The 12,056-nt window shown below is 41.8% G+C and overlaps 1 protein-coding gene across 1 annotated transcript; it reads right to left on the bottom strand.

The window, feature by feature from the left end:
- Nucleotides 1–1,861: 1,861 nt before the first annotated feature.
- Nucleotides 1,862–2,630, bottom strand: LOC116149601 (large ribosomal subunit protein eL13; the record flags this gene model as incomplete). Its single annotated transcript, XM_064480865.1, has 1 exon — nucleotides 1,862–2,630. A coding segment is annotated over one exon (750 nt), but the record flags the coding sequence as incomplete, so codon positions are not given.
- Between the last annotated feature and the right edge of the window lie 9,426 nt (nucleotides 2,631–12,056).

The raw sequence follows: 12,056 nt of genomic DNA, 5'->3' as shown, positions 1-12,056 counted from the left end.
ATGATCCTCCCTTGTTCTGCCCCTGCACACCTCCCCCCACCCCAACACTTCACTGTACCATCTGAAACTCAAGTGGGAAAGGAACAGGGGCCGTGTAGGGAGGAGACTGAGAGGAGGAAGATGCGAAGGAGAGGAGGGTGCACGAAAGTAAAGGCAGAGGTCCTTGTGTGTGATCTACACATCACTGCGTGTGGATTGGACTCTCTCGGCCTGGGGAGGTGGACGCAACTCAAAAGGAGCTGAGGTTTGCAGCCATTTAAACTGGGTCTGATCTTACAGCTTAAGGAGGGTGTCAGCAAAGCACTGCTGCATTTTGGGGGCTTTCTCAGGACCCTAAGGGAAGAGTCCTTTGTATTTAGGAACCAGAAACCTAGTGTCCTTGTCACGAGCATCACGGGGGAGTGGGGCGAGCAGAAGCTGGATCACAGTGGGGGGGAGTGTAAATCGTCTTTTTCTCATCCCCCCATTTCTTCTCTAGAAACTCCCTCTTCCCTCTCCTCTCTTTCAGGACCTCTAGCATCTGGGTGGGCTCATTGAGCTAATTAACATCTGAATGTTCCTTTTTTTTCCTGCCCCCTCGAATCTCTGATTCCTTGAGTTCCTCTAGTACTTACTGTCTCATTGAAGTGTGAATGTGAAGTGTCTCTAAATTAATTCATCTACACAGTGTAATGGAATTTCCCCAGGTTAGCTGGGAAACTTTGAAAATAAATAAATAAAAGGAATGAAGGAGTCCTATCCTTTTTCTTTTTTTTACATTACTTTTTTTGTGGGGGGAAGTAATTAGGTTTATTTAATTTATTTCTTAGTGGAGGCACTGGGGATTGAACCCAGGACCTCGTGCATGCTAAGCATGTGCTCTGCCACTGAGCTGTACCCATCCCCCAGGAGTCTTATCCTAAACAGATATCAAAATGTTTTATAAAACTGCAGTAAGGGTGACAGTTTCTTTAGTATTGACACATGAATATGTAGATCAGCAGAGCAGAACAGAGAGTACAGAAAAAGAGCAAAACTCTCTTGAGAACTTAGTACAGTATAGGAGAAATGGTGACTTTTTTGGTTTAATTGAACATTGAGGTAAAATACAATTTAGTCATTAAATAATGTCAAGGTCACTAGGATTCTCAACCCCATTTCAATCCCAGATGGAGACAAGGATACATACGAGGGTAATCATTACTACTTTATTTGTAATTGAAAAAGATTGGGGGGGTATAGCTCAAGTGGGAGAGTGCGTGTTTGCATGCAAGAGGTCCTGGGTTCAATCCCCAGGTACCTCCTCTAAAAATAAATAAATAAACCTAATTATCCCTCCCCCCCACAAAAAAAACCTAAAAAAAAAAAAAAAAAGAAAGAAAAAGAAAAAGATGGGAAACAACCTAAAATCTGTTGTAGGGTTAAATCATTTGTAGCACCTGAGGAATACTAGGCTGTCTGAAAGGAAAAAGTTGTGCTCTATCGAATATTTCCAAGAGATATTGCTGCATTTGAAAAGGAGGGTGCAGAGGTGTCCAGCACATCTTTTGTCACTGTATGTATACACACACACAGACATATGTCTAGTGTGCAAGGAAATATGCTAGCAGAATATTTTAAAAACTTAACAGTGCTGGAGTGAGATATACTTCTTACATGCACCCACTTTTACAGTTTGAACTTTTTAAATAAAAACTAGTTTAAAATATATGAAAGTGGTTTAATTATTTCTAATGACTTCTGGAGCAATTTTTGAATAATTTGATGAGATTTGAGGATGAGAGTAGGACCAGAGTTTGAATCCAGGCTAAATCTTTGACAAGCTAGGTGGCTTATGGGCAAATATCTTTTCTCAGTACAATTATTATTATTTTTTTTAATCACAATCTACCAACAGCACTTTATTTTTTCTTTTCAACATCCTGTTCTGCAGCTTCCTTGGCCCTTTTTGCCCGGATGCCAAAGAGCCGGGCGTTGGCACGGGCCATGCGGAGGCTGGCAAACGCCTTGAAATTCTCCTCCTCTGTGATGACTCTGGCCTTCTCCTTCTTGTAGACACTCCGTATGGGCATGACTGGTCCTGTCAGCTGGGCGGCCAGCTTGAGCTCCTCAGCAGAGCTGTCTCCCTTCTTGGGGGCTGAGGGCTTCCTGGGGAAGAGGATGAGCTTGGAGCGGTACTCCTTCAGCCGCTGCACGTTGGTCTGCAGGGACTCCGTGCACTTGTTCCGCCGCCTCGGGTCCACCGAGATCCCGATGGTCCGGGCCACCTTCTTGTGGATGCCGGCCACCCTCAGCTCCTCCAGGCTGAAGCCCTGGCCGGCGCGCACCTTCGTGTGGTACCTCACCGTGGGGCATCTCACCACCGGCCGGAGCGGGCCGGGCGCGGGGCACGGGGCGCGGGGCACGGGGCGCGGGGCGATGCGGCGGGCGGCGATGCGGCGCGGCTTGGCGGCGCGGCTTGGCGGCGCGGCTTGGCGGCGCGGCTTGGCCTCCCGGGCCTTGCGTCTGCGGATCTTGCGAGCCGGCTGGTTTAACCACGTGGCCACGCGCCGCTGCCGGTCCTTGTGGAAGTGGGGCTTCAAGATCACGCCATTCCGGCTGGGCGCCGTGGCTGCGGCTGACCGGCCTCCTTCGAGGGCGTACAGCCGGGGAAAGCAGTACAATTATTTATTTGTTTGTTTGTTTATTAATGGAGGTACTGGGGATTGAACCCAGGATCTCGTGCATGCTAAATGTGTGCTCTACCACTGAGCTATACCCCCACAATTTTTCTTTAATAGGAATAATAACCGCTAACTTTCAAATTTTTTTTGAAGGTCAAATACCTTCCTGTGTATGCGTGTACAAATCATAGCATAATGCCTGGCATTTAATATGTGCTGATTAAGTGCAAATTCCCTCCATTTTAAATAACTCAGGGATCTATCTTCTTGTTGACCTCATTTCAAAGATTTCGTCCTGATAGGCTTTGAACTTTATCCTCTGAAATCAGAAAATAAATCTAGACCCTCCCCCAGTTGCTCTTTCTCAATCTCTCATCTCTTGCTTGTCTTTGTTTCTTTCCTGGCCTGGCTTGGATTTCATGGGAACTCTCTAACCATGCTCCTGCCAAGTCCCTTTACCCTGTGTCCTTTTGTCACATTGTCCCCAGGCAAAACCCAAACACTGGATCCTTCTGGTTCTGCCTTCTACAGTCCTCTCCCGGGCTGCTGGAGAGAAGGTACCCGAAGGCTACTTAGTGTTTGCTGTCGCCAGCCACAGGTGAATCCTCAGCGTTGCCTGGCAACTCCTTTTTTGCCCTGGTGGGATTTCCCACTCATCACCGTGATTATTTCAAGCCTCCACTTTCCTAAAACTTCTGAGGCTTCTCATGGTGTCAGCAAATTTGCCTGATCTCCAATTTCACAGAGAAAGTGGAAGCCATCAGAAGAAAATGCCTTCAAGTTCTGGCCCACTCCATGCTCAAGTGACATTCTGCACTCATTCTGTCTGTCCTCCTGACCTTAAGGAAAAAGGGAAGATGTACCCTTTATTCTGTCAAAAATGCTTCGCTTAGACTTCTGTGTGGGTTCCTCCCTCCTTAGAATCAATGGCTTCTCCCTCCCTCCTTCACTTAAGAAATTCTCTAATTCCCCTATCTCAAATGACAAAGAGGACAATAAAATTATCAGCATTATTATCAATAGCCTCCTCACCATCAACAAATCCAAACCCTCCCTCCAAACCACAACAAAACAACAGACTCAAAGCTCTCCCAAGACTCTCTTCCTTCTCCATCTGTCACCACTCCCTTCCCTTTCAGGACCACATGTTTCAAAGAAGTTTGCACACTTATCATCCACTTCCACACCTCCCACCTCTCCCCCTGCCGCCTGGTTTCTGCTCCCTCCACTCCACTCGAAAGGCTTGACAAAAAGACTTGAGGTTTTTCTGGTTGTTAAAGCCAATGGACTCTTCCCTCATCCATCCAAATGGTTGTTTCAGCAGCGGTGGCTTCTCTGGATGCAACATTTTCGTCATCTTCCCTTGATTGCAGAAACCATCCTATGGTTTTCTTTCCATCACCCCGACAGGAATTCTTCAGTCTCCTTTACAAGCCTCACTTCCTCGGTCCTTCCCTTGAAGGTGGCATCCTGCAGAACTGTGTCCTGCCTGCTACCCCCCTTCCTCTACTGCACAACCCTCTCAAGGACAGTGTCTCCAGCTCAATGGCTTCTAACACTATTTGCTAAGTGAGTCTCTCATTTATACCTGAAGCCTAAGTCTCTCTCTGGAACTTCAGAACCATGTGCATCTGACCGCTCATTGATGAAACAACATTGATGGGTTAAGTGCTTGGGAGCATAAGAGGCAAATGAGGTTTAACTCCACTGTTCCTTCTTTAAAGTAAACGTTCAAAATCTTAATCCTATTTCCCTTTAGATATCATCTTTTTGGGGGAGCTCTATTGTGCCCACCATTGGGCACAACTATTTAGTCAAATATATCCAAGCCAAAGTCTAAATCTATGTGTGAATCTTCCATCCATCTCCTTCCTAAGCTAGTCAGTCACCAAGATCTTTTTAACCACTTGAATTTTCTCTTTCTCTTTAAAATAGCTCTTGAATTGTGCAACTTTCCACTTCTTTATATTTCAGCGTCACTTCCATAATATGGGCCACGTCACCTCTAACTATTCACCCACCTCTAGGTTTGTGCCTTTCCAATGCATTCATGCCTCTCTCTGAACAATCTTTATAAAATGTAAGTATGTTCATGCCCCCTTTTGTGCTTTAATCATCAGTGGCTCCCTGTTGCTCAGCATAAAGTCTGCACTCTCAATCAGGACGTGACTTAGAAGCTCTCGCAAGGTCTGGGAGCTACTTCTCTCTCCAGCCTCATGCTTTCCCACTCCCGCAGTTCCTGGATGGATGCACCACACTTTCTCTTGGCTCCACCTCACACACGTATTCCTTCTACATGTAACACTTCTGTATGCCCCTCTCTGCTCCATTCCTGGTCTGGTAACTACTACTCAGCCTTTATGTCTCAGCATGGACACTGTTTCCTCTGGAAAATCTTCCCTAATCCTTTGTGTCTGAGTTTGGGTACTTAAAGGTGGCAGAATGGCATGGTTAGGAACATGAACTCCAGTTCTGACTTCCTGGGCTAGAGTCTTGGCTTGGTTGCCTCCTTTGTGACCTTAATCAAGTGACTTAACCTCTTTGTGGCTCAGTTCCTCATGGGCAAAGTGGTACCTTCCTCACAGGGTTATTAATGAGGATTAAGTGAATTAAGAATCTGTAAAGCCCATCACAGAGTAAATACAACATGAATATTAGCTGCCATTTTCCTATATGTCCCCACTGTGGCAATTAAAACATGTTGTTGTCACTCCTGCTTTGTAAGTTTGTATTCCATGCTGTGATATCATAGGACAACCTGGGACCATGTCTATCGTGTTCACTGTTGCCATCTCCAGTACTGAGCTCAGTGCGTAGCATTAGCTGAGCAGGTTTCTAAGCACTGCACACATAATGCATCTATCTTGTAAGGTAGCCACTCTTACTGTCCCATTTTACAGATGAGGAAACCATACCACAGGAAGTGAAGTAATTTGCTCATGTTGACTACAGAGTTAGTAAGGCAGGGCCAGGATCTTACCCCATTCTGTGTGTTTCCCAAGCCCATGTTCTCAACTATAACACTCTGCCACATAGAAGGTAACACAAATCAATATTACTGAGTAAGTGGCTGGCTGAATTTCTGAGGGAGTTTTCTTAGCAAGCTTCTTGTATCTCACTGGCCGCAACTTAGGCTACTCTTCTAGGAGAAGAACAAAAAGTAATCAAGGGGAGGGTATAGCTCAAGTGGTAGAGTGAGAGGTCCTGGGTTCAATCCCCAGTAACTTCTCTAAGAATAAATAAGCCTAATTACTACTCCCCACCCTGCCAAAATAAAATTAAATAATACAATAATAAATAACAAAATAATAATAATCAGCACTGTAGCCTCCATTTCATGGCTGTCTTCTCCTCAGTTCTCTGCCCAACTGAGCTGGTCAGGCTGGTGCAGCCAAGCATTCAATGAGGAGTCTATGATTGGGAAAACTCTTATGTAGGAGAAAATGGCTTTGTTGGAAGTTGGGTCATAAATATTAAATACAAGTCTTTCTTTTATATCTGATATCTGCCTCATGGAGAGCTTTCATAATTTCTAATTCTCAGTGATACAGTAAAGTTTCCATTTAGATTCAGTCCAATTTGCTTTGAATTAAGAATCAAAAACCCAAAATTATATGCCAGTTATTTTAAACTTTTTTGCAATCATTTCAAACTTGGTGAAAAATTTTGAGAAAAGTGCAGAGAACTCCCCTGTACCCTTGACCAAGGAGAGTCACCAATTTGTAAAAAAAAAAAAAAAGTTTATTAATCACCTAAATTTTTTTCCATGCATTTTTATTAGAAGTGCCTGCAAGCTAGTATATGACATGCAGTAATATCTAATTTAGCACAAAGTATATATATTTTTACATTACCTTTTTTATGTCAGTTTTTCGTGGTTGTTCATAATAAGAACCTCTATTTCCAGGTGTTATAGCATATGAAAAATTTTGAGAAGTACTGCCCCTAATTTAAGGTGTCCCCTGTTGAAAATGCCCCAGGAATTATTAAAATGAGGAGTATATTTTCCTGAACCTTCATCTCAGTGGGACTTGAAAGTGTTGTTCTAGCTCTAGTCTATGAAAATTTAAGTGCTGTTTCAAAAATTCCCCTTTGCTGTAGTTAACTGGCCACTCTCTTACTATTCTTCCTCTATTGATATACTGTTGGCCCTCCATGTCTGTGGATTCCTCATCTGCAGATTCAACCAACCACAGATCCAAAAAAAAAAAAAAAAAAAAAAAGAAAAATTCCAGAAAGTTCCAAAAAGCAAAACTTGAATTTGTCACTTACTGTCAACTGTTTCCATATCACTTACAAGGTATTAGGTATTGTCAGTCATCTAAAGATGATTTAAAGTATATGGGAGCATCTGTGTATATGCAAATATTATATTATTTTACATAAGGTACTTGAGCATCTGTGGATTTTGTTATGGGAGCCGGGGTGGTTCCTGGAACCAATGTCCCCCCACCCCCGCAGATATGAGGGAAGACTGTAATGGTAAGTGCATGAGTTTGGAAGTCAGACAAACTTGGAACTGAATTATGACTGTTGCTTACTAGAGGTAGAACTTGTTCTTCAAGGCTTGCTTGGAGTCCTTACTTGTAAAGTAGCTGACCACACTGGGTTACTACAAGAATGAAAGGAGATCATCTAAGCAAAGTGCCTGGAACATCATAGGTTTTTGATAAAACTCAGTGCTTAAATGATCTGTAGATTGTTATGAAACTAACATTGGAGGGATCATAAGGAGCTGAGCCTTGAAGAATGTCTTTGATTCCATCACCTTGGTTGTTTTTCCATTCCCCTACCTCCTCCCTTCTTCTCCCATGTGCTATGCTAATCATGGTGTAGCAATCATTAGCATCGTATTAGCTACTGTTAAACTGAGTTTTTGTTAACTTTTTTCTAAGTGCTTTACATATTCTAATTCTAACAATCCTACATGGTATATACTTTTATTATCTTCATTTTACAGATGAGGAGACTGAGGGCTTTGGAGATTTTGTAACTTGCAGGGGATTACACAGTTTATCACCTAATCACACCACTGTACTGATCACACATGTATTTATGCTGAAGACCCTGAAGAAAAGGGCTCAACAATGCTCAATATATTTTCTTAAAAGAATAGGCAAGTGGCTAGTACATTTTTAGAATGAGGTATAATTTACATACTATAAAATTTACTACAGTAAGTGCACAGTTAAATGATTTGTAATAAATTTATATTGTGCTACCAATCCCACAATCCAGTTTTAGACTATTCCTATCACCCCAAAAAGTTCCCACCTGCTCTTTTGCATCCAGCCCCTACTCTTACCGTCAGACACAGCTGACCACTGATCCACTTTCTTTCTCTATAGGTAATTTTCCGTTTTTCAAAATTTCATAAAAGTAGGTAGTATATACATCATACAATATGTCTCTGGCTTCTTTTCCTTACTGTCATGTATTTGAGGTGCATCTATGTCATTTCAAGTATCAACAGTTTGTTCCTTTTCATGCTGAAGAATACTCCACTGTATGGATATACAGCCAGTTAAGTTTTTGGCTATTATGAACAATGCTGATAGGAAGGTTCACATTGAAGCCTTTGTGCAAAGGAAGTACTTTAAAAACCCTGAAATTTTAGGAAATTCAATGATCTAGGTTTTTAGATCCAAACTAATAAGATTTAAGCTGGCTGCTTCTGGGAGTTGAGGGGCTGTGAGAAAAAGAGTACAAGTGAACAAGAGTGAGGCAGGGAAGGCTCAGAGGAGGGGGAATCTCTCATCTAACACCCTCCTGCTGGCCCTTACAATCCTCTCAGATCTGTTTTCTCCTGGCTTCACTTAAAAAAAAAAATCCCATCTGTATCCCTTATCCTGCCAGACTTATCAGCTTTCTTACATCTTCAGACTGCACTGAGGCCTAAGTGAGTGTATCCACACTGCTGCTGTAGGCCTGCATGCTCGCTACAGAGTATGGCTGTGGTGCTCCTGGAAGACCTGCCCTGCCTCACCTGGCCGTTGGAGTGTCCCAGCTCCTCCAGCTTCCCTGACCACCTTTCTCCCACAGGAGAGTCAGAGGCCCTTCTGGTCTCTCAAATGCATCTCCACACAGCACTTGTCCTCAGCTGTCAATCTATCCACCTATCAGATGCAGTGTCTCTATCCCTAACCCTGTCCCTACTCTCACCTCCATTTCTTCTGTTGACATACCTAACTTCCCTCATTAGATGTGAGCTCATTGGCAGCAGAGGACTTTTGGTCTCCATCATCATGTTTTCTCAGCATGTGACACCGTAAATAACTCATTAAATGTTTGTGGAGAGAATAAAAGAACAGCAAATGAGTAAACAAACAGTGAATGAATATTCTGGGGAGAAAGGGGAAGGTGGCCTCCCTGCAGAACCATCAAGGCAAGGGGAGTCAGAGTACGCACACTCATGTGTCAAAGGAAGTTGGAAGGTAATTCACAAATGTTGTTTTCAATAACGTATCAAGTTTACAAATACACCCAAGTTGGTTTGCTTAAAAAAGAAAATCAGAGCAGATGTGCGATTACTCATACGATAATCTCTCTCTTACTCACGTGCTTTCCAGTATACTTTCCTGAGTGATGGTCGGGGGTGGGTTGGGGGAAAGGGTAGCATTATAAATGACCAACCCAGATCGGTGCCTCACCCTGGGGATGCTTGGACATGGTCTGTGAAGGTGGACGGCATCTGTTTGGAGTCAAGGAGGGAAAAAAGACAAAACTTCCAGGCTAGAAAATCATAATGAAGGATTCTGTGAGATGTTGATTCTGGGGGCTCCTTCCCTGACTGTAAATGAACAGAGGCACCCATGTCAGCAGAGTGAATATAGCATTCATTTTTTTTAAACACTTTTTATTGATTTATAATCATTTTACAATGTTGTGTCAAATTCCAGTGTTCAGCACAATTTTTCAGTCATTCATGGACATATACAGACTCATTGTCACATTTTTTTCTCTCTGAGTTATCATAACATTTTGTGTATATTTCCCTGTGCTATATACAGTATAATCTTGTTTAACTATTCTACAATTTTGAAATCCCAGTCTATCCCTTCCCACCCTCCACCGCCCTGGCAACCACAAGTCTGTATTCTCTGTCTATGAGTCTATTTCTGTCCTGAATTTATGCTTTGTTTATGTTTGTTTGTTTGTTTTTGTTTTTGCTTTTTAGATTCCACATATGAGCGATCTCATATGGTATTTTTCTTTCTCTTTCTGGCTTACTTCACTTAGAATGACATTCTCCAGGAGCATCCATGTTGCTGCAAATGGTGTCATGCTGTCGGTTTTTATGGCTGAGTAGTATTCCATTGTATAAATATACCACCTCTTCTTTATCCAGTCACCTGTTGATGGACATTTAGGCTGTCTCCATGTTTTGGCTGTTGTGAATAGTGCTGCGGTGAACACTGGGGTGCAGGTGTCATCCTGCATTCATGTTCTTTTTTCCCTGTAAGTTTAAAGTGCTGAGCTGACCCGTAGCCGTATTTTTTCAGGATATGAAATGAGATTTCCTAAAAGAAAGACCTGGAAACCATTGTTATGAGGTTCACACACTTAGGAAGATTCCTACCTATAATGATTGGAAGTGTTGATGGAAGCTTCTATGACCTAGAAAATTCATTTGTGTACTTCCTTATAGCTTGAGTACAAAGACCGATGGTCCACCCATTCCTCTTAACATTCAATTATTAGAAAATTGATCACATGTCAAAAAGTGACAGATTCATTGCCCCAGAAATCCAAATGGGTTAAGAAAGAGGCTGGCATCTGCAGACCAAATGGTGCTTGCACGTTTGGCTCAAGGTGAACTGACCAGGCTCATACACGTATATCCTTTGGCTGTTTAATAACTAATATGTGTTGTTGCTGATGTGGATTTGGTGGGCAATACAGTGTGATATGGAAGTGGCAGCCAGTGGGGAGGGTATAGCTCAGTGGTAGAGCACATGCCTAACATGTATGAGGTCCTGGGTTGGATCCCCAGTATGTCTATTAAATGAAAAATAACAATACAATAAAATAAATAAATAAGTAAATAAATAAATACATAAATAAATAAATACATAAATAAATAAATAAAACTAATTACCCCCCCAAAGCAAACAAAAAAACCAAAACCAAACAAAAGTGGCAGCCAAAGATCATTTGTTTTATTTACTTATATGAACTTTAATGGAAAATCTTGCAAAGTCTATGTGCAATTTCTTTCCAAGATTTAATTATAAATTAATATTGTTAAGAAGGGCCATTTGTGTTATCATTTTAATTATGAAAAATAGATAGGTGCTATAAAATAATGATAACAGCTAATACAGTTGCATACCCCTTCTCGCTCGCAAGTGTCCTGGTTTCTGTATGATCTGATCATCCTAATCACCGAACACTTGCTTTGTGCTCAGTGCTCTTCTTAGTGCTTTACACGGACTCATTTATTTATATGTAGCCTCAGTCCCATGTATCATAAGACCATGCCTTCAGACTTTGAAGACAATTAACCGTTCGGCGTTAGCTAGAATGATCTTGTGCCTGCTCTTAATAGACTCTTCTTAGCATTTTCATTAGTCAGGAGTGTAATGGTGCTGCAAAAATCTAATAATAAAGGTGAGCCATGGTAATTGGCTGTTATGGATTAATCAAAGGGTATATAAAGCAGAGCATATAAATTTTGGATCTAATCATCACTGTTTGAAAGTGTTCTGTGTCCTTTCAGGGAAGATGAATGAACATTGAGAGAAAACTGACTTTTTTTTTCCTCCTTAATGGCCCTTCTTTTCATTAAAGATGAGTTTATCACTGGTGATTACCTCCTTTCCTTTAAGTGGGCTTGTATAGAATAACCCGCCGACAGAAAAAAAATACTAAAAATCTTAACCATGATCAAGTGGAAATGATAAGGTCTTTCACAGTTGCTCTTCTGTATAACAGGTTAAATTTTAGGTCCTGACAACTCTGTGAATATACTAAAAACCACTGAATTGTATGCCTTATGGGTGAATTGCATGGTATGTGAATTATATCACAAAAAAGCTGTAATAAAAACTTTAGGCTCCTTTCCCACTGTAGTTTATAATCTCAAGTGTATTTATGTAGATATCACATGAAAAAATATATGTAAGGATGTCAATATCCACTTGGTGCAGTCTGTACATTATTGCGTGGTACAAGGTACAGGAGGCTAAGAAGATGCTACAAAAGATGAGTCATGGAAAGAGATTTTGCCAAAGATTCTTGAATTAACTTTTGGTTATCATGGCTTGCTCCAGTTTTCGTTAACCTACAGGATTTGGCCTTCTAACAAGTAACCATGAAAGAAATACCCAGAAAATCCAAGTCACTGTGTGAGCAAGGCATTTGCCCTAGTGTCTCCTCAATGCCTCCTGTAATAGGGTAGCTGCTGTTTTTGTG

This window comes from Camelus dromedarius, chromosome 30 (genome assembly GCF_036321535.1).
Source record: "Camelus dromedarius isolate mCamDro1 chromosome 30, mCamDro1.pat, whole genome shotgun sequence".
Lineage (NCBI taxonomy): Eukaryota > Metazoa > Chordata > Mammalia > Artiodactyla > Camelidae > Camelus > Camelus dromedarius.
This window is presented reverse-complemented; position numbering and strand designations above follow the sequence as displayed.